The 24,280-nt window shown below is 41.1% G+C and overlaps 1 protein-coding gene across 4 annotated transcripts in view; it reads right to left on the reverse strand.

Moving 5' to 3' along the window:
- Window positions 1–24,280, reverse strand: part of LOC119484777 (glutamate receptor 2-like) — a 133,147-nt gene that overhangs the window by 86,605 nt on the left and 22,262 nt on the right. For all 4 annotated transcript variants that reach the window (XM_037763859.1, XM_037763858.1, XM_037763857.1 and 1 more), the window contains exon 2: window positions 9,460–9,600. In XM_037763859.1, the coding sequence (XP_037619787.1) occupies window positions 9,460–9,600 (141 nt within the window). The remainder of the gene's footprint in view (window positions 1–9,459; window positions 9,601–24,280) is intronic.

Here is a 24,280-nt window from a genome sequence, read left to right on the forward strand (position 1 = left end):
TCATATGAAAATGTTACACACATTTACAAATTTTTTTTACTTGCTCTCAACTCTGTTTCACACCGCCGGAGACGAGGACGCAGCTGAAATAAGACTGAAACAGTCATAGACGTGATATCGTTGCTTAAGGGTATAATAAATTGTAACCCATCCATCCATTGCACTTCTAAAAGCTATTTATATCTAGATGACTATATCTGACTTTTGAGAGTGTTCCGTTAAATTAATAAATCTGTTAATTTACGCATTCACACAATGGCAATTTTTTCTTTTGCCAGCCTTCCTTTCTGCATTTGGCAGCTTCAACTGTGTTATTTTTAGTCTGGATTAAGTGTTTAACTTCTTCGTATTTGTTTAATTCCAGCGTGCACAAGGCAAGCCTTGTGCTTCTAGGCACACTGGTCTATAAACCGACGGGCTTACTTTTAATATTCTGACTTCTTCTGCCTAAAACCTTGCCGCGCTACTCCTTCCGCAGCGTTGCCAACACCTGTAAAAAAAATACTTCAAAACGTGCGGAATGATCAGGAATTGTGTGCTATGACTTTTCTAAGAGATTTGCGCAGCGGTTTCCGAAACAATCGTGCGAAAGCATGATTTTTTGCTCCATAGGAATGAATGGAAAATCGATGTGAAGAGTGCTCAAAAACACTCCTCTTTGGGGCCATACAGAGTCGCCATACTTTAACATAGAAACATGATTAAAAGTTCGAACGGGTCACGAGACTTAGGACTTTATTGGGCCGAATGGGCATTTCGATAGCCGGCACGGTTTTCACAAAATTGCAGTTAACGTTTTGTGAAATTTTCAGATTTTATAATGGGTGTGTATTGCATTGATCGTTAAGGGCTAGAGTGCGTGACATCACCGCTAGAGTGGAGGAAAGCTTTAAAATCTTTTGAAAGTTTTCCAAACAAATTGCTCCTTAACCCCAAATTTTCAGTCTTCATAGATAATTTTTTCATCAAATTGTAGGACATTTTGTGCTGGTCGCAGTCATGTAGCTATGGAATCAGTCGGACTTACACATTTGGCGAAAAATGCCTGGAAGTGAGAGCAACTCCAGTCTACCTTCCCACAGGGGCTCATGTTAAATTTCACACAATTTTATGGATCCGAGAAAAAGTTACTACTTTTCGAAACTGCTGCCAAGGTCACACTTTTGACACTACACACCCAAATTTCGCACCATGTGTTCATCTGAGAGTCCTTACTCGTCTCATAAACAATCTAAGCGATAGGAGTCACGTTTTTTGTCTGACAAGCACTTTTAAGACTCGTACGTCTCTGGTTAACTCCTACTATAAACTGTCTCACTGACGGTGCTTAGCAGTGGCCATCACCACGGCAACATTTGATAGAGTAGTTGCTAGACAGGTGATTCAAATTGGCCAATCAGAGCAGGCTGACTAACACATAGAGACACACACACACACACACACACACACACACACACTCTATTTACTGTGTCACAGCCATTTTAGTAAGCCAGCATGCTCTAAACCAGGGCTTCAATGGATTAGGCCATAATTAATGTTATTAATTACACCTGTGATTAAAAGGCCCCAAATCTCATTGTATGATAACAGGAAATTAGGGATTCACCTAGTTTTTCAAAATAAAAGCCCTAAACTCTTACGTATGATAACAGGAAACAAACACTCCTCACGGTGCCCAAATCACCATGGCAACCAGTGCCAGACACCCACGCAGCATGCAGTGTGTGTGTGTCAAATACAGAGATGAGGAGGACATGACAAACATTATATATCGGCGTATACAGTAATAAGAGGAGCGAAATTCACATTAGCCAATCACAGCAAATGTAGACATTTTCAAAACTATGTAAACATTATATATCAGCGAATAGCCCTACAGTGATGACCTCACTATAGACCTCAGACAGTCTGAATCCCCCACCCCCCCGACCACCACCAGGCACACTGGTCAAAATTTCTTGTGAAATTTTCTAGTAGTTTACTCTTCTTTTGTAAAATGTGCCGCTCTGCCTGTGTGTCTACAACACAGGTCTGTGGACTTGTCCATGTCTGTCATTGGTCAGATGCTGCAAACACCACCTCATTCATGTGAATGCGCTCACAGCCAGATAGAGAATCCCTGGGTTGATTTACCGAGTTGATAACCACCTTCGTAGGACCGTTTAGCGGGATCTCGTTTGTTAGGGTTAGTTAAGCCAGATAATAAGAAGATACCCTGGGTATGTTGAACTCTCTTCGTAGTACAGGCCTCTAGGCTCGGTGTGGTGGTGACATAAAAGCTCCCTACCTTCCCACAGATGCCTCTCTCTCCCTTGCCTGGAACAACGGTTTTGTTTGCTGCAGACATTTTCACACACCCACACATGCCACATTACTGACTTTCCACGTCGGTGTAATTATTTATTGTTAGTTTGTTAAATAAATGCCTTTCACTATTCCCATTTTTGTTGCAGCCTTTGAGCCGGGTGGTAACAATGTACAGTACTTATGTTCTCTGCTCAGAAAATAAGGTTGTGCTTTGAGTTGACATCCTGATATATGAACATGACTCAATCAATCAATCAATAATATAATATAATTCCTTGCTCTATTAATGACAAGTGGAGCTGCATAGATTTTGGAATACAATGTGAATATAAATGTACACTTTAACAATACCATTCAGTTAGAGTCACAGTATACTTGTCAAGTTATGTAACTTGTAAAGCACAATGCACAAATAAATGCAGAGTGGTTTCTGTCTGTAAATCTATTTTTGTATCTATAAATCTGTATCTGTATCTGTGCCTCTAATTTACAACTCATATATCATCATTTGTACATCAACTTAGCATTTTTTAAAAGGAAATATATTTGTGTATCTCCACCTACTTCGGTGGATTCTTTTCCGTGCTGTTACACACAAAATCCACAAATGCAGGGAGCACGTGACTCGTAAAATGTCATGTGACTTGTGTCTCGTAAAACACAACGCACACATAAATGTAGTGATTTGTATCTGTAAATCTCCATCTGTATCTGTGCCTCTAATTTACAACTCGTATATCATCATTTGTAAATAAACACAAACAGCTGTACAAATACATTGTCACATTTTTACATTTGCATGGCTCGACATTCACAACCTTATATTATATTATTATATATTTGCGAATCGCCAACTTAGTATTTTAAAATGGAAACGTATTTGTGAATCTCAACGGATTCCTGTGGATCCTTTTCAGACTTTTATGTGTAAGAAAAGATTCACAAGTGTAAGGAAGAACTAGCGCTCTCCAGTAGGTGGTGCTAATGCAACATTTATGGACATTTATCATGCTAACAGCCAGGCGGCTCTCAGGCCAGGAACAGTTGCCTGTGATTTTCCTGCACGACGCCAGAGCAAGAAGGCAGACCAGTAGGATAGTGGCTAACCCATCACACCCAGCTCAGTGCCTTCATCAGCACCAGAACAATCAGAACCCTGAACAGGCCATCACTCTCCTCAACAACCATCATAGTTCCCTCCATCATCCCCCAACCGCCCACCATGCATCCTCGCCTAATGCCTCGCCTCCCCTCATCCCCCCATACACACACACACGCACGCACGCACGCACGCACGCACGCACGCACGCACGCACGCACGCACGCACACACACACACACACACACACACTGTATGGGAAGTACTACCTCTTACTATGGACAGTACAATATGTGTATATTTGCCAGGACTATATGTATATGTAGCATTATATAATTCTTAAGTGTATATAATTATATTATAAAAATGTATCAAACATTTGAACATGCAGGATTCCTGATTTTAACTGTTCCTCAAAACATCTTCCCAATTATCTAAGGTAGGCGTTTAGTCTTTGTGGACTAAATGAGATGGTCACAGTATCTGCACATCATATCTATTTGTAACAGGTGCAAAACAAGAGTGTAGACAGCGGAAAACGAGGACTGCATGCATTCACTGCTATCACAATACTCTGTAAATAGCAGAGCTTTGAGCTTCAGGCCATCATTACATCAGGCTCTGATGAAGGCAGAGTATACTGCATGCATGGAGTCCTCGTTCTCATTGCTTCTACTCTTTTCTCCACAGATACTGAATTTGAAAGGTAACATGACTCTATACTGCCCCAGTTAAAAAAATACAACCTGATCTCATGGGAAGGCATATAAATAGGCTTTTCGCATTTCGTCATTTAACGCCACATTGTTACCGTTACCAACCACTTAGTTAGGTTTAGGAAAAACATCATGGTGGAGTTTGAAAGAAGTACACAAACTAAGTAAGAAATGTACACCAATTAATGTAACATAAGTACTGAAAACACGTCACAAACTTCGCTTCAAAATAACAACACTTTGGGACAGGAACAGCCTAAATTCCCTGGCCGCCGGCCAGAAACCCTCATTGATTCCTTATTTCCTCTTGACCCGAAAAAAAACAAACAGTTAATCTCTAATATTTACCGTATCATTGGTCCCACAGTTGAACACTCGACAAAGAGCCCTAAAGACTACTGGGAGCAGGAATTGGGTACTGTATTAACGGATGATCAGTGGCAGCATATTTTATGATTAGTCCACTCTTCCTCCATCTGTGCTAGGCACAGCCTCCTACAATGTAAGATCGTGCACAGAGTCCATTATACAAATGCGCAGCTATCTAAGATGTATCCCAATTTAACAGACTCATGTAACAGGTGCCGGCAATCTCCAGCCGACCACACTCACATGTTCTGGTCCTGCCCGAACCTCAATACATTTTAGTCCGAGATCTTCAACACACTTAACGTAGCATAAAATACTGCTATTATCCCCGGCCCTCTCTTGGTTTTGTTCGGAGTGCCCCCTCAGCCCAATATTTCTAAAGACATGCAATATGTTCTCGCCTTTACCACCTTGTTGGCAAGGAGACTTATTCTGTTTAAATGGAAACATGTTCTACCTCCAACTCACAATAGGTGGGTGAAAGAAATGTTACTGTCCGTTGGTTTGGAGAAACTTAGATTTTCCTTTAAGGGTTCCCTCAATTCTTTTGAAAAGACTTGGAAACCTCTTCTAAACCAGATTGAATCATTGACCTCCTCGCCTGGTTGTGATGACTGAGCCTTCTTATTTGTTTTGTTGGATTGGCGTTGTTCTTTTTTTAATCTCTATTATTTTAATTTTATTTATGTTTGTTTTTTTCTGTGTGTGTGTATATGTGAATATTGTATGTGTTTTATTATTTCATGTGTTTAGTGTGTCATTGCTGCCTTAAGTCTTGTAACTGTGAGTGTTATATTGGTTATCTCCTTTATTGTTGGGGGTGGGAGGGAAAAATGGGTGGAACATAGAAGACTACTAATTTGCTCTGTAATTTATATGCCTTGAAATTTTCTTCCAATTAAAAAAAAAGAAAAGAAAGTCCTGTGTTTGTTGGTCATCTTGTTGGTTACTTAGTTCTGTGCGCGATATGAGAGTGCACAGATAGGAGGGGAGTATACCAAGAATGGACTTATAAATAAATGTGAGCCTCCGCATAGACAAAGAGGGCCAGTTAGCCTTGGTGTACAGGGTACAGTGATGTGTGAGCACTTTACAACCAGTCACAAACCTTAGTGCATTATGATAGACAGGCTCTAACATTCGTAACCACTGGGTAGATACATTCATATAAAGCAGATCCCCATAATTTAGCAAAGGTAAAAATGTAGAAGTAACCAATCTCTCCCTAGCTTCAATAGATAAACAGCCCTTGTTCCGATAATACAATCTTAGTTTTAGTTTTAGCTAAGTGTTTCAACGTAAGGTATAAAAGAGAGCTGGCTGTCAATTAAAATACCCAAATATTTATACATTTGAACTTGTTCAATCTTCTCACCCTGCACAGTTATAATACTTGGAGTACATTCAACCATCTTCTTGGATTTTGAAAACAGCACAAGCTTAGTTTTTTCTGCATTCAAAACTAGCTTAAGATTATGTAATTGTGACTGAATAATGTTAAAAGCAGACTGTAAATATGCATAAGCTTGGCTGAGAGTGGTGGCACAACAGTAAATGACTGTGTCATCGGCATAGAAGTGGAAATTAGAATTTGCAACATTTTGACCCAGGTTATTGATGTAAATAGTGAATAATATTGGGCCAAGGACTGAACCCTGGGGCACACCTCTGGACACATTCATTTCTGTGGAGCTGGCACCATCGACCCTGACACACTGAGCTCTCTCAGCAAGGTAATTAACAAACCATCCAACAGCATGGTTAGACAATCCTCTATCAAAAAGCCTTTGTTTCAGTGTAGAATGGTCCACGGTATCAAAGGCTTTGGATAGATCAATAAAAAGAGCTGCACAGAATTGTTTGCAGTCCAAGGCTTCAATAAAATCATTCACTATTTTCATTGCTGCAGTAACAGTACTGTGCTGCTTTCTGAAGCCAGATTGGAACTTGGATAAAATAGCATTTGAAGACAGATACTCCTTAAGTTGATCACTGACCAGCTTTTCCAGAACTTTAGCCAGAACAGGAAACTTAGAGATGGACCTGTAGTTATTTAAAAGAGTTTGATCACCTCCCTTTAAAAGAGGGAGAACATAAGCTGATTTCCAGACCTCTGGAATTTCATTGCGATTAAATGTAAGATTAAAAATACTCAAAATGGGTTTGGAAATAAAATCGGCACCTAATCTTAAAAAGTAAGGTTCCAGGTTGTCAGGACCAGGAGGTTAAAGAGGGTCCAATGTAACGAGGGCTCTGTGCACATCAGCAAGAGAAAAGGGAGTAAAACAAAAAGGCTCACTCCAAACAGCAGGTTTAGGACAAAGCACTGAGGATTGCATAGGGTTAGTGATGACTGAGGTATCTGGGGGACATTGGCGTTAAAACAAGGAACCGAAAGCAATGAAGTACTCATTGAAACATTCCAGCATGGCAGACTTATCAGATACAACAACAGAGTCCTTCATAATGCATTGCAGTAACCCATTGTGTATTTCAGAGGGTGAGAGAGATTTTACTGCTTTCCAGAATTTTCTGGGATTATTCAGATTTTCTGTGGTGGCTGCAAGATAAAATTCAGATTTGGCCCTTCTGATAAAAGTGCAGTGGTTACGCAGTTGTCTAAAAAGGAGCCAATCAGTCCCAGATTTTCTGGCCTTAGCCCAGGCTATGTTTCTCTCATGGAGGAGGTTAGACAGATGAGGGGTGAACCATGTGTTGTTCCTCCCTTTCACTCTGAATCGCAAACATGGAGCATGTTTGTTCACAATTTGGATAAAACCATCATAAAAAGATTGCCAGGCAAACTCTACATTGTCAATAAGTGACATTTTTTCCCAGTCAAAATAGAACGAATCATGCAAAAAAGCTTGTTCAACAAATTGCTTCATGTTGTGTTTATAAATAATCTGAGGTTTAGTAAGGATAAGGCATAGATGCTAAAAGACTTTTCTCATTGCAATCAAAACATTTCACTTTCATGGGTGATTTATTCTTCACCACTGTTTACAGTAAAACATTCCAAAATCCAGAGACATGTTTTTTTGAAAGTACAAAAAGTTCAGCACTACATTTCTGCTGCAGAGAGGTATCTCCTTCCTCAGGGCACAAAACAGGAATGACCCAAACTCACAATCCTTCTGCTACTGTGGCTAGGGAGCCTCCATCAGATAGACAATCCCTCTGGCAGGCAGTGCATATAGTGGAGCGGATAACATCCATTTTTCAATCAAATCGTGCAAATAGAAAAGTGATACAAGCACCAAATTTGGCATGATGATTGTCGAGGGGTCACTAAGCAAATATAAACAATTGGCCACTTGCAAATCCAAGTTAGCCGCCATTTTTCAAGATGCCCGCCAAATTGACCTGCTGATAATGATTTATCTCATAGAAATTCATCTACTTGATCGATTTGAAGGATCTTGGTGTCAAATTATATGTTTTCTGGCATGCTGGATCTAATTTTGATAGTTGTAACAGTTTTTTAACTGCAATATGGCGGCCATTTTTCAAGATGGCTGTCCAATTTACTCGCGGAGAATGTTTTTCTTATGGAAATGCATGTACTTGGTCAATTTGAATGTGTGATGTAGAGTTACATGTTTTCTTGTATGCTTGATGTAACTTTTACAGCTTTAACATCCTCCAATAAGTTTTTTCTTACTTTCTGGCTGTCCGCTGAGTCTTTGCTTTGTGTTTTTTTGCAGCTTGAGAGTCCACAGTTCCAGTTCTAGCACCTGGTGTTGCATATGGAGCTTGTCATATTCCTGCTTAATCGGTCTTTCAGGGAAGGAAACTTTGGACTACTGATCCCCTACTCGACCAAGTAGATGAATTTCTATGAGAGAAACCATTATCGGCCGGTCAATTTGGCGGCCATCTTGAAAAATGGCCCCCATCTTGGTTTTTCAAGTGGTCAATCGTTTATATTTGCTAAGCGTCCCCTCGGGAATCATCATGCCAAATTTGGTGCTTGTATCACTATTTGTATGATTTTTCCACTATCCGCTCCACTAATAGAGATAGATACACTAGAGCTATAAATCTAGTCCAAAGAGTAGCATGGTTCCAAACCTCTGAGTCACTGGCCGCACCTCTGATGTGTTCAGTGATTTGTTTAGGTCTGGTCTTTGTTGGCTTACTTGCACAAACCAATCAGAGCTTTGTAGACAGAATTAAGGATCAGTAATAATATTATCTAGGTTAATAATAAAATGGCCTGTTGCTAACTTGGTGTTTGGCGTTCCCATTACACCAGAAGAGTTTCCAATTGTCAATTGTTGGATTTCCCTCTGGGATTACTGCTCTTCTCAAAGGGAAAGGAACTCCAGTATGTCAAATAAGTTTTGTTTTTAATTTGAAAATTATAACAGGCTTATACAGTCACTTTTTAAGAAAGAGATTAACAATTAACATTCCCAGTGCTGTTGTGATTTGAAAATCCATCTGAACTTTAGATTTTTTAGGTGTTTTTGAAGAGTCACATCTTCTGTAGATGAGCTTGATGAGCAGACAGGGTCGGGAAGTCAGAGAGTATTAGGAGATGGACTTAAGCCCGGGACACACCAGGAACGTCAGGAGCGCGTGGCGGCTGCGCGGCTGCTGCGTGGCTGCTGCGTGGCTGCTGCGTGGTGGCTGCGTGGCGTGGTGGCTGCGTGATTCACGCATCGGGTGTTCACACCAGCTGCGTTTCAGGGCTGACAGCAGCAGCTGCTGCAGCTGCTGCTGTCAGCCCTTTCTTTCTACATACATTAACACGGACGCTGAAATAAAAAACAACAGGTAACGCAGCCGCTACGCGCTCCTGACGTTCCTGGTTTTGAGTCTTATCATGAGATCTGTTGATGATAAATAAAATATAGAATAACACCAGATATCAAATATCAATATTGTAGCAGCCTCAAACATATAAGAATTATCCGCTACAATGATGCTGTATTCAGAAAAAGATAAGAAAACTGATACTTACAGCAGTTAGTGACAGCAAAGCTGTTGGCCACCTCCAGGTTATCTATGTGTGGAGTCAGTCTGAAATCTGCCATCCCAAACTGAACCATGCCAACTCTGAATGCACTGTACTCCTGATCTGCACCCCTGGGGAATAAACCACCTGAGACAGACACACAGACAGGAGCATGGTCAGAAAGACAAGACATTTATACAATATCAATTAAATAAACAAGATCACACGGCTGCTGTATTAGCCATGTGTTTACTACATGTTTATTTGCGTTGTGAGCGGGGAAGTGAGATCAGATCACAAGTGGCCACTGAAGACGCATGTGGAGATGCATTCTATTGCCAGGTGTGAACAGACGTACTTAAAGCTGTCCACTTGTGATCCGATCACTGAGGACGCATGTTAATACCAGGTGTGAACAGGGCCTATGTGGACAATGGTAGTCATAGTCCCAACAATACAATGCACAACAAAAACAATGGATGAAAGAAATGTGGACAAACATGTGCAGTAGGAAAGTGAGGAACAGACAGGCAAACTATTATGTTATAAAAGAGCAGTTTGAGAATAATCTTTACAGAACTTAATATTTCTTGGAGCTAGACATATCAAAGACAAAAGATATGATCGTAGACTTCAGAACTCTGGCTTCAATCTGAGTCTACGATCATTAAGGACGAGGCTGCTGACTGTGTAGAAAGCTACAAGCATCTTGGGACAGCCATCAACTCCAAACTGACCTTTGAGAAAGTTGTTTTGTCTTCGAAGACTGTCCCGTTTTCACTTTAATAAAATCATTATGACCCTCTTTTATTTGGCTTTATTATGAATCAGTCTTGTCTTTTTCTCTTACGTCATGGTTTGGTAACCTGGTTCTGAAAAACAAGAATTCTCTTAACCAAATTGTCAAGTGGGCTAGTTAGCTTATATTCTCAAGTCAACCTATCAGTTCTTTACTCCTCGCAGCTGCAGCGTAAGACAAGCTCTAATCATCAGGACTGTTCCCATCCCTTACATCTCCAATTCCAGCTCCATTGCTCCGGCTGTTGGTTTGTGGCCCTTAAGTGGAGAACAAAATGAATGCTTTTGTACCTGCAGCTATTGCACTACTCAATGAATGATGCACTTTACTCGAATATGGCACAATTTCCAATTTTTTTACTATTTAATACTATGATGATGTTTGTTTTAATGTATATTTTGATATCCCTTGAGCTGTGAGTGTTTGTCTTATTTTAACTCTCCTGTCTGCATGAGAAATTTACCCTTAGGTATTAATAAAGAAACCTTGACCTTGCCTTTCGGTTTGCCGTTACCCAAACAGCTGTTTATGTCTACTACTCGAATGCGCGGAACAGAAACTCTGGAGCGTGAGTTTTAACCAGAAAGTTTTGGCAGCGCACCAGAAATGATAGCAGCACTGTAGCGCCCAGTAGCTCCTGATAGTCGAGCTAAACTGACAAAGATTTGTGTCAGACTGTACGCCGACACTGTTCAACTGAAGTCGGGTTTATATGTGGACACTTGAAACATTTAATTACGACGGCATCGCCCGAATGTGTCGATCAGCAGAGCGAAACAAAAGCAGACTGGACTGTGGGTTCCAGCCCTTTTTGCTCAACAGAAGGAAGCAGCTGAATTTCATCAGCTGGTTTCATTCTTTATAAAGAAGCAGTGAGACCAATCACTCCCTCGTTTCATCATTACAATGTATGCAGCCTTTCAGTACTTGTACACTCAAATTCCAGCCAGTCATATTTCTTAGCCTTTTGGGGATGTTTCAACAGCTTAATCAAAAATCTCCATCAAGTTTGGTGATTTTGAGACTCCCATTGATTTATGGCCAAATTTGTGCTTGATTCTCTCATTTAACTTTCAAGCCATATTACCTCAGCCTGCAACCTGTGAAGATTCAAATGGCATTACTGCATGTTGTTTTAGTCTAATTAGCTTTCCATTAAGTTGCTCAGCTAGCTCCTCCTGCTGGCTCTAACATGTAAGCACATAGAAGAACCAGAGAGTAGGGATGCTCATTTTGAAAAATGTTCTTAACCGATAACCGACCCTCGTTAACCGATTATTAACCGTTAACCGACAAGATTTGTGCCTCGCATGCAGCGGGAGCACAACAGATATTCGTTGACGGGAGTCTCCAGTTCACCGTCTGGGAGCGTTAACTTAGCAGCTACGATGCTGCATGCAGCCACTTTCCCAGTAAAAGTCTCCACCACACATTTAGTTTAGTTTAGCAGGTTGTCAGCTGTGTGTCTGCCCGGCGTAACTTTAGCGAGTGTCCAACAGTGTGTGTGTTTGTGCTACATTAGCAGCTCTAACGTTGCCGGAGGCTTCTTGCTCGCCGCCGCACACGTAGTCTGCGTAGCTTTAGTGAGTTTCCAACAGACCGTGTGTGTGTGTTGGTGGTGAGTGTGAGGTTGTTGGTGGAGTTCTAGCTGTGATCGTAGGTGTAGCAGTGTGTGTTCAGTTTATTTGTCGGTGAATAAATGCTACGAAACTACAACTCCTCCGCTCCGCTCAAGCGGGCCAGAGACCGGAGCTGACTTCCTGTATCCTGCAACTCCGGCTCCGCCTCTTAAGGTGGGCTGTTAAGGTGGACCAGCTTTTTCTCCTTAAAGTGACGAGCCGCTCCTCTGAGCCGCTCAGCTTTTGAGTTCATTATTAACATTTCTTTTAACCGTTTTAACCGATAGCGTTAATCGGTTAAAATGCTTAATGTCGGTTAACGGTTAATTATGGACATCCCTAATAACTAGATTGCCAAGGGTATTATATAAACAATTATGCTTCAGTTCTGATGAACATGATTATAGTACCTGGCATGCCACTGAAGGCAGATTCACACTTCCTAAGGTGAAAACTAACATGTTGAAAGGTACTGTAGTGTACAGAGCCATGGTGACATGGAACACTGCCTGGGTATATCATTCAAGAAAATAGCAACAATCTATTTAAAATATTATTGAAAAAACATCTCCTAGCTGAACAGCTCTCTGTGTCTGCTGATATTTAGCTAACATCAAATCATAAAAGGTTGAATGTTGGATAGATATAAAGTCCTGTTAATATGTATGGTAAAAGAAGTTGTTGCTTGCTCTGTTTTGTTTTTGTATTCTGACATATAATATGCTATGGTCCAACCATTAATGAATCACATTTACCTCTATACTCTGTGAATAGTATTAACTTGAACTAGTATGGTTCAAGTTGTAGGGATGTCACGGTACCAGAAAACTAGTATATGATACCAATACCAGTGAATTTCCACGATTCTTGATACCAAATCCGATACCACGGTAAAAAACAAAACAAACAATAAATCCCATGTAATGTGTTCATGTGTTTATATGTATCCTCAGATTGCAAGCAGTAGTTTAAATTCACTGACATGGTGACATTTCACTGGGTATAGGCTACCAGAGGTGGGACCAAGTTATTGTTTTGCATCTCACAAGTCTCAAGTCTGTGACTCAAGTCCCTAGTCAAGTCCCAAGTCAGATCTCGAGTCCTTAACAAGCCACATGCACTCTTCATCAAATGTAACGTCATTTTAACAGCAGAGTAACTGGATCCAACTGGTGCTCAGTAACATAACGTCAGTTCTTCATGGTTTTCTCCTGAAACTTGATTGGATGCTGTTGGATTGGTTCATATAAAGTGGATCTGGGGAGTTATGTGTAAGATAATCAAATGCAAGTCCCAATAATATTCACCGGAAATAAAGAGTCCAGAGTTCAATAAAAAAACACCACTTCTCAGAGATTTAGCAATAAGCAACAAAAGATAGAAATTCAGTTTGTTCAGTTCAGTTCAGTTTTTTTCCCCACGAGTGAATCCTCTTCTCGAACATAGAGGATCTCTGTCTCGTCTTGAGTATTGTTGTGTTTTGTTGCTGTCGCTTTTGTTGTTGTGGTCATTATTGGTAAAGATTGTAATGTGATTTTGTACTGAAATTTAGCCTAAGAGTTTACAGTGCTTTGAGTGGACTCCAGGAAGAATAGCTGTGCTTCAGCCACAGCTAATGGAGATCCCAATAAAAGATAAAGATAAACGCTGGGATGAAGCGCTCCCCAGGGCCCAGGGGGCACTTTTCTGCCAGAAAAAGACTAATAATAGTAATATTGGCTCCACAGCTAAAGCAGGGCTCTCAACTTACTTTTTTCACCATCCTCCCGGAACCGTCCCGAAATGAATGTGAATCCCAAATTTAAAATCTTTGTTTTTCTACATTATCATTGGATAATCATTCAAAGTGATCTTCAACATAAATCGAACATTAAAGAAGTTTATTTTGTTCATAAATTTATAATTATAATTTTGCATGTTTTGTTTTTTTTATTTTGATGTTAAAAATGCAGCTAAGCTAAAATATTTGTATGTATAAAAAGTAGCATTTGGTCAAAAAACAAGATTTTGCATATGGGCCCCCAAAAAGCTAGAACCGGCCCTGCTAGCTGGTGCTCTTAAAGTGGCACTAGGCACTATGTTTTTGGCATCATTGGGCAAAAATTCCATAATAACCTTTCAGCATATTGTATTTCAAGTGTTCTGAGAGAAAACTAGACTTCTGCTCCTCGTCATGGCTCTGTTTTCAGGCTTTACAAAAGCTAGCCTGTGACGGGAGACTTTGACCAATCACAGGTCAGTTCATTGAGAGAGCGTTCCTATTGGCTGTGCTCCGGTCATGTGACCGTAACTTGGCATTCCTTCACCAGATATCACAATGGCGGCGGCGTCACAAACTTTCTCATTTTACAGCTAAACAGTACACTACAAGATGATTCTGAGAACATCTGAGGAGAGAAATTGACATTAACGTAACATAATATTGATTCATATTTGATCAGCGCTGCCTAGTTTGACCATTTGGTTGGAGTTTGTGAGTTAACTCATCACTAATAGAGGTGTGTATTGTTACCTGTCAGACAATTCTATACAAACTTAGATATACAGTCCATGATCCAATACAAAAAAAGTATACATTTGTAACGATGATACCCCTACAGGGCAGCGTTTCTCAACAGAGGCGGTTCAGAGGACATTGGGGGCGCTGGAAGCAATAGTTTTGTAAAGGGGGGCGGGGGGGGGGGGGGGGCGTTTGAACTTTACACCAAAGATTCATGGCAAGAAGAGTTGAAACTTGCAACTAATTGCAAAAGAATGTGGTCTGCAACATTAGAAAACCTGCCAGTTTACACCGATGCAACTAGATGAGACGGTGTATCATTTCCACAGCAACGACTCTTTACTTCAGTGTTTCTGTCAGCTTCCTGTAGCGCTGCTCCATATGCTGCCTTCACTGGAACAGGACATCAGAGTATCATCTCTATAAACTTTCACCAACATGGCGTTAACTGTGTCAAGTCAAGAAAATGGACGCTCTCTTCCTTGGTATTACCCGTGGAGGAAATTAAGAGTTTCTTCCTCTTGAAAGCATTAATTTCTCCCGAGGATACACGGTGAACGCCACGTTATAAATTTACAAGAGGGATATTCCGCTGTCGGACTTCCAGTGAAAGCAACTTAGCGTCTAGCAACCAGCCACACACATACTTGCCAACGCTCCCGTTTGTCTTGGGATATTCCCATTTTTCATTGCCCTCTCCCGGTTTCCTCCAGGGGTCACAATTCAGAGGTCAGTGGTTGCGTTGTCACGTTGTGTCTGAAAGGACCTTCAGTGAGCGACAGAAGCCCATTCCCTGTGCTCATCCTCAGCTGGTCTTCTGACCACCCCCACCTCACGCCTCAGCACCCATGGGTGCTAGGGCATTCAGCTGCACTGCTCCCAGGCTCTGGAACTCCCTCCCTCCACTCATCCGACAGTCTGACACTAATAAAACATACAAATCCCACCTCAAAACTCACCTGTTCAAACTGCTCTATTCACTGTAGTGTCCATCAGTCTGTGTCCTTCCCTCAACTCTTTTATTCCCTCTCATACGTCTCTGCCTAAATGTCTCTTGTTACTTTCGCTCTGCTGGTGTTTTTGCCGTGTTTGGCTATTTTTATCTGTTCCAGTGTTATTTAATCTTTGTAAGGTGTCCTTGGTTGTCCTGAAAGGCCCCACCAAATAAAATATATTATTATTATTAATAATATTAGGAGAGAGAAATGGAGAGAACGAAGAGAAAGAAATACTCAAGCAGGAGCAAAGATAAATAAAAACTGATGAATATTAGTTCATATCAGAGATTCACACGCCAAGTTCACACCAGAGGGGCAAATTATTCAGTCTTCTTTCCTGGGAGTTAAAGGTCAAATTAAAAGTTAACATAAATGCTGTTGCAGTGTAATTATTATTTTTGTTATTTTCACTCTTTTAAAAGGGACTCTATGTAAGAATCAGAAACAGACACCTGTGGCCGTTAAGTCAACTAAAGTCAGCGTCCTGTTGCTCGCGCTTGTGCTCGCTCTACATAGACATGAACGAGCATCACTCAAAACAGTGAGGAGACACACGTCAGCTAAAACCACAATATCACTCTATATTTCAGCTGCTTGATTGGATGCTGTTGGATTGGTTCAAACAAAGTGGATCTGGGGAGTTAAGTGTAAGATAATCAAATGCAAGTCCCAATAACATTCACCGGAAATAGAGGAGAGCAGAGGACAGAAGCAGCCGCATCTGGCGCTTGGTGGCTGTTCATTTCGGACCCTGCAGGCATCGTACATCGTATTCAGTACTGCAGAAAACGATTACCGTCACGTTTTTAGAATTTTGGCATCGACTTGGTACCGAAGTATCGGTTCTTGTGACATCTCTACATGGGACACCGACCCGCAATGATTTATACCAGTAAGAAGTTATAAACAGTCCCTTTAAAGTCACCAGAAAGCAGGAAACAAAGTCTCTGAAACTCCAATTTTTATGGGGAGAACCCCAGACCCCCCGCTTTGGTTTTGAAATCCTCCCTTTTTTTAAAGGCCATGTAAGGAAATTCAGATATTTGTTTCTTAACATATTTTAAATGTTGGAAAATAATGACTGAAAAGATGTGCAAAGACTGAACATTGTAGTTCTTAGACCGTTAAACTGTTTTTTGCCAGTTTTGTGTTCAGGATTTTTTAGGCGGGGCTGAAATCATGGCTCGATGACGCAGTGGAGCCATCCTTAACAGAACTCCACCCATCTTTAGATAATAATAGAAACCCAGAGAGCCACAAAGGTTATCTTGGCTAGCTCAGTCGGTAGAGCATGAGACTCATACTCAAAGTAATAGGTTTGAGCCCCACGATGGGCGTTGGCATGTATATTTCTGTTTTTGTATTGTATTTTTATGATTGTAATCCATCCCATGTCGTATGTATATTTATTCTTCACCCCTCTTGTAGACAATTATCCTACATTTTATTTGATGGGGGGCTGTAAGGGACCTGGATAATGGATAGGGGGGCGCTAGCCCAAAAAAAGGTTGAGAACCACTTCCCTAGGGGAATGAATTTTTCACTAAAATGCTGATGACTGGGTATTGTTTATCTCAGTTCCTCGGTTAGTGACATGTGGTATCTCTCCTTCACACACAGCAGGTGAAGGAGCCTGTCATTGAAAGACCTATTTAAGAACGCACGTGGGGAGCAGCGCCTTTTGTAGTCCGTCTTCAGAACATTGCAGTTTCGCCACGGCAGACTCACGTCACTAACATCCGCCGCTGTCGCATCATAATGACGGAGTCTAGTTAAAGAGCAGTCGGATTCTCTGAACAACGCGGTTGTCTTTTCTTAAGTCCTTCTGAATTGTTCTTCTCATCTTTGTTGTTCACCATACATCTGGCGAGCTAGCCAGATGTATGGTGGACTGAGACAGCTGGAAGCTCCGCTTGAAAGCCTGTCTGAGGACTCTCTCTCTCTCTCTCTCTATCTATCCCCCCAGCCGGTCTCGGCAGATGGCCGCCCGCCCTGCGCCCGGTTCTGCTCCAGGTTTCTTCCCAGTAATCGGGGAGTTTTTCCTGGCCACAGTGCGCTTGGTGGATCTTGTTGGGTCTCTAAACTATGGTGTACGGTCTAAGACCTGCTCTATATATAAAACGTCTTGAGATAACTTCTGTTGTGATTTGACGCTATACAAAAATAAATTGAATTGAATTGAATTGAATCTTTCCTTGATCTCATGACGTTTTCCATCGAGGTCAAGGAAAAGTTGTTAGGAAAAGACGTTAGGACGTCATTTTCTTTGACTTTTCAAACGCAGCACCGATTTGGGGGTTTGAAAATATGGTCACCCTAGGTTTTACTTCCTGCCTTTGTTTCTTTCCCACCTTTTGTGATTGTCTGCCCCGCCCTGATTTGTTTCACCTGTGTTCAATCGCCCTGCTGTTCTGGTGTATTTAGTCTGTGTGTTTCCCATGTTTCTTTGTCAGTTCGTCGTCACTCCTGGTGTGATGTGTTTTCCCCTTGAGAGAGTTTTTTTCCAGTGTTTTTTGTTCCTTTTGAATTTACTTTGTGGATTAGCTTTTAGTTCCTACCTGCCTGGATCAGCAATATTTCTGGCTCTCTGTAAGTTTGATTTTATTATTTTTATTTAATTCATTGAACTTTGCCTGCTGCCATCTCATCATTGCCGCGTTTGGGTCCAACCTGTTTTCCCGCAATAACCTGACATGTTCCACATTCATGGATGTATTTATGCCACTGTTGCACAAAGGGATGAGTTATTATTTTAGATTTTTCGAATAGTCGTTATTTATAAAAAAAAATCAAATCGTTTATGCGATTATTCGTCTCATCTTAAAAAATATATATTTCCCTTGTATTAACCGTTGCAGACGCTGACTGGTAGTAACGTTACTACCAATAAAACGTGTGTGGCACGTTCAATTCGGCTCTTTTCTGTTAGCGCAGTGGTGTGTGTGTGTGTGTGTGTGTGTGTGTGTGTGTGTGTGTGTGTGTGTGTGCACTGCTCCACAAACCCCCGTGCTCCCTCCGAAGGAGGAAGGAGAGTTGGGTACGACCAGGTTTAGGCTGCCGTGCCACACTTAATTTAAGGTTCCGAATGGCTGGCCAGGCCCGTTGGCACCGGACCACCCTCCCCAGGAAGTCCCCATGCTTCGCCACGAGTGCACCCCGACGTCGTGTTCGCATGCAAGCGGCGCCGCACTCCTAGTAGTTTCAGCAGGTAGATCAGCTTAATCTGAATCTTAAAAGAAATCTTCACCCTCAGTTTTACAAAAGCTGTTTTCAGTAACCTAAAATGCTGTTTGGGTGTGGATGAAAGGCCAAAACACATAGAAAAACCTACGTCTACAAAAATACAAGCGGACAAGGCCTGAGACATTTATAGTGACGAATCAGTGAGAGCATACCATCATGTGTTCACAGGGGGACTCTGTTTACGAATAATATATATAGTATATATATATATATACATATATATATATACTATATATATATGTGTGTGAAAAGACTGTTTTTAAAAAATATATATATATCTATATATTTTTTTAAAACAGTCTTTTTCAAAATGCGTTCCAGAGGAAGAAAAAAAAAATCAATATCAATTTAGAAGATTCTACCTCAGCTCAGCTGAGCCAATTGTGGTGGAGCTGGCAGAATGAGGTCATATTTCCACACACGATCTTTGGCCCCGAGTAGGATGCTGAGGCCATATAAGGCGAGTATGGCTGCTTGCAGTGAGGCAGAACTATTAGCTTCCATGACTGACAAGTCTTAACATGCTCGCTGAGCTTCTGTCATCAGGAACAAGGCCACTATTATTAATCGGCCATTAACTTAGTCAGGACGTCACATGGACTACTTCTTTCATGGCCTGCAGTCAATCTTTTTATAGAGTTAGGGACTGTAGAAAAACTATTAGGGTGAGGGTGTTTAAGTTATTACAATCAATTAATCACTAAAAGTGCATAGCTCTGTATTTCAACCATAATATGTTAATAGTAGAATCATTTTCACATATCCACTGAATCGCATATTAGAAATGGAATTAGAGATTGTTAAAATTGTGGCAAATAAAATTTTGACCTGTGCTCATGTACTCGTACTCACAAAACGACTCCGATACAACGGCACCGATACCACTTTACGGTGGTGCGCCCAACCCTGCTGTTGGTGTCGGTGCATCCCTAAATAAGACTTTCTTTGTTGTGTAAAACAGCGCCCACCCTGAAGTTGTGTTTGTGAAGAGAATGTCACTTTCGCCCCCAGACAGCGTTTCCTTTCCGTCCATTTCATGTTAATGACAAAACACGGTGGTGTCTGGTGAGGAGAGGGGTGAACATCTGGTAGAATTAAAATAGCACTTTAATACTTGCTCTTTGGTGGATTATGAGTTTGCAGAATTACGGGAGATGCTTGGACAGATTCAGAAAAGATGGTGAATCTAATTTTATCACTACATTTGATCGGTAATTAGAGCTGTGTTGTTATTTCATCCATCTCACGACGTGTCCACACTGGGAACGTCAGAAGCGTGTGGCGGCTGCGGAACCTGTGGTTTTTTATTTCGGCGTCCGTGTTAACAGGTTAGAGCAGCCACACTGCGCGCGAGACGCGCAACAGTATCCATTTTCCACGACCAAACAGGCACACACACTCAAAGTACACTAGTAATAACAGAATACACTAATGGCAGGCTTATATGGCTCCAACAATCACTATCCAGCATCCAAATGACTTGGCTGGAGAGGCGCGGCTTTCACAGTAATGTCACATCTCATGGTTCTGAGTACACTCATGGGTTTTGTGAATGTTAAGTAGGTCGATTTTACATTTTGAATAACTTCACGCTTCTTGCTCCAGATGACCTGATATAGGTGAGGGTGCGTCTCAGGCTCCTCTTCATTAAACCTGAGAGGCACAAGTGCATAGGAGCTTCACCAGAAAAGTTATGATTTTTTTAAAGGTCCAATTTCGCAGTTCACCCCCTTCCAAAGGTCGTACAAACTCGCAGATGGTACCAATCGATCGGGCGTACCCAAATATGTTTAGACGGAACCACCTTACAAGTCTGTACGACCTTCACCAAAAAAGTTATTCAATAATATCTCCTCAGATTTTTGGAGATGTGGTCGTTTGACCCCTTCCGAAGGTCTGTGATAGAGATTCAAGGTCTCACCTATTCTAACGTGAGCCGCACCGTTCACAGCAACAACAGTGAAAGTGATCGTTTGACTGTATATTGACATCATATCAGCTACATTACTACAGTTTCGATGTCTATCTGTAGAAAATGTCACAGACATGAAAAAAGTAAGGATTTATTTTTAAATCAACACTTTCTGCTTTCATTTCAAAATAAAAGCCACCAAGTGTTTTTTTTCTGTGGGCAGACTTCCTTCATTTGTTAACACAAGGCTTTTATTCTGAAATATTTGATATTTATTGGTGAACATTTGACTACTCTCTTTCCCTGCTTCAACACACATCCCCCTCAGTCACTGCTCAGGTAGAAAAAGAAAAGCGTGCCGTGTCTCATCACAATCTTATCAACTACGTAGGGGGCGGGTTTAACCCTTTGATGGACATAGGTAGGTTTTCAGAGTCAAGTCCTCCAACCATAGATTCACCTTACCACAGTTTTAAAATATTATTTCACCCATCCTTCCTGATTGTTTATTTGAATTATTATTTGTCATATTAGTCACCTATTTTTATATATTCCGGTAGCTGGGGGTTACACATGCCCACCACATACACTCATGCTCAGATTGGTACATTTGAAGCTATTTAAATAAGCGGCAAAGTATAATGCAATCAACCATAGAGCACCCACACAGTCCATTTTCAATCAGTCATTTTATAATCCACTACAGGATATAGAGCAGAGCCACAGCTCAGATATTCAGCTCTCTCTGTACAGTTTACAGTCTGTGTTGCCTTGTCCATACACCAGCTCATCCAAATGTTTCCTTCTCCATGCAGATTGTAGTATACAGTTTATTAGCAACGTAAACTGTAATTGATTATCCATTTCTAACTTGATACAGAATTTGTATAAAACATGTGATATAGGGTAGCACTAGGGCTGTCAAAGTTAACACGATAATAATGAGTGAACGCAAATTTGTTTTAACGCCACTAATTTCTTTAACGCAATTTGCAATTTTTAGGTTGTAGCAGGCTCAGTTTTAAAGCTAGAGTGAAGATACTTGTATCCATCGGTACCAACCATGTCATACTAGCGGGAAGTAGGTTAAATAACGCTCCAAACTTGCGCTACATTTTGGTGAGGAAAAACTGGCATGGCCATTTTCAAATGGGTCCGTTGACCTCTGACCTCCAGATATGTGAATGAAAATGGGTTCTATGGGTACCCACGAGTCTCCCCTTTACAGACATGCCCACTTTATGATAATCACATGCAGTTTGGGGCAAGTCATAGTCAAGTCAGCACACTGACACACTGACAGCTGTTGTTGCCTGTTGGGCTGCAGTTTGCCATGTTATGATTTGAGCATATTGTTTTATGCTAAATGCAGTACCTGTGAGGGTTTCTGGACAATATCTGTCATTGTTTTGTGTTGTTGATTGATTTACAATATAAATATATACATACATTTGCATAAAGCAAACATATTTGCCCACTCCCATGTTGATAAGAGGATTAAATACCTGACAAATCTCCCTTTGAGACAAATTTTGAACTATGGACAATCATGCAATTAATTGCAATTAAATATTTTGGCTTTTTTTAAATAAATTGACAGCCCTAGGTAGCACATAGGCATTTCACTTGATTAACTGTCATACATCACATCGCGAGAATTTGTGTTCTTACAGGATGTTGGCGGTTGCCTAGCGAGTCGCTAGGCAACTGTATCAGTGAAAAGAATAATATAATAATATTTAGCGCATCTAAACAAGATCTACAGAGCAAGTTAGAAATCTTCCTGTGGCGGCTGGTGACTCACAAAAATGGGGAGAACGGGAGGAAAATCAACCCACAGCGTCATGTTATTTTACACAAGTTGGCTACTTATCTCTACTTTCTGTTTTTTATTAAACAAAGGAACAAATATTCAGTAAACAAGGGGCAGTATATAGAACAACAACAAAAGAGCCAGGGGTATATCACACTAGACAAAAATATCATAAAACGTACAGATATTTAGTGTCTTGAAGCCTTTTGTTAGTCGAATTAGAAATTAGTTTCACTTGGAAGATTTCATTAACCAATACTACTACCGGTTCGCAATGGAGGAAAAAAACAACAACCCAGACCACCAGACTCCAAACCCGAGGAAAAAAAGGACTCATCCACAATATACCAACATACAGGTCAGTGTTCTTGAATCCATCAATAAAAAACTGGACGTTCTTAGCATGCTTCACCAGACCTGAGTCCAAGTCTCGAATTCACTCACAACCAGATAGGCGATCTCCAGAGAGACAACACAGACTGTGTTTACATGGACATGAATAACCCGTTTATGAGGCTTATCCCGGTTATGATCATATTCAGGATATGGTGTCTACATAAGCACAGAGAAATCGCCCATATACATGATAAATAGTAGTAACCCAGTTCCTGATTACTGCATTCTATTTGCGCAGGCGCTGTGATGTTTTACGCACAGCCGTTCACCGTGCTGCTCTTCATCGGAAGTGGAAAAACAAAACTAATAGGAAACACTTCTAATCAGGCATAAATCTCAGCATTGTGTGACTTATTGTCTAAACAAATGTAACTTTGCAACCTCCGATAAAGTGCAGCTCACAGCCGCTTCCCTCAGCTTTTCAGGGGGGCATCAGTCCCAAAAAGGGATGTTCATAATTAACCATTTAACTGTTAATCGACATTAAGCATTTTAACCGATTAACGCTATCGGTTAAAACGGTTAAAAGAAATATTTATAATTAATTAAAAAGCTGAGCGGCTCAGAGCGGCTCGTCACTTTAAGGAGAAAAGCTGGTCCACCTTAACAGCCCACCTTAAGAGGCGGAGCGAGAGATGCAGGATACAGGAAGTCGGCTCCAGTCTCTTGCTCGCTTGAGCGGAGTGGAGGAGTTGTAGTTTCGTAGCATTTATTCACCGACAAATAAAGTGTACACACACTGCTACACCTACGATCACAACTAGAACGCCACCAACAACCTCACACTCACCGCCAACACACACACACGGACACTCGTTAAAGTTAGGTCACGCTGACAGACTGTATGTGTATGGCGGCAGCGGCGAGCAAGATGCCTCCGGCAATGCTAGAGCTGCTAACGTAGCACAAATACACACACTGTTTATCGGACAATCGCTATCGTTAATCCGGGCAGACAAAGTATTGTTCCTCCGGGCAGACACACAGCTGACAACCTGCTAAACTAAACTAAATGTGTGGTGGAGACTTTTACTGGGAAAGTGGCTGCATGTCTGCGACACTACACGCATAAATCTTGTCGGGTAATAGTTAATAATCGGTTAACGAGGTTCGGTTATCGGTTAAGAAATATTTTCAAAATAAGCATCTAGTCCCAAACAAAGCAAAGCCGTCTCTAAGCGGAGGCAGAGACGATGTAGGCTACAGAGCTGCCGGTCTCGTAATATTCTAATATTGCCAGCCTGTCACTGTCACTACTCCTATGTAGGACATGGGGGAGCAGTGGATGAAGATACCAATACCGAAAGACAAAACATTGTTTCTTCATCGTTCTAGAAGTTTGGGGCAAGTCATAGTCAAGTCAGCACACTGACACACTGACAGCTGTTGTTGCCTGTTGGGCTGCAGTTTGACATGTTATGATTTGCGCATATTTTTATGCAAAATCCTAGGGCTGACCCTAATTCTTCGAAGCTTTGATTGTTGCCATGGTAATCGATGTCCAAATTAGTATTCGACTGCTTCGTTTTTCTTTTTATTCGAAAATT

Source organism: Sebastes umbrosus, chromosome 3 (genome assembly GCF_015220745.1).
Source record: "Sebastes umbrosus isolate fSebUmb1 chromosome 3, fSebUmb1.pri, whole genome shotgun sequence".
Classification (NCBI taxonomy): domain Eukaryota; kingdom Metazoa; phylum Chordata; class Actinopteri; order Perciformes; family Sebastidae; genus Sebastes; species Sebastes umbrosus.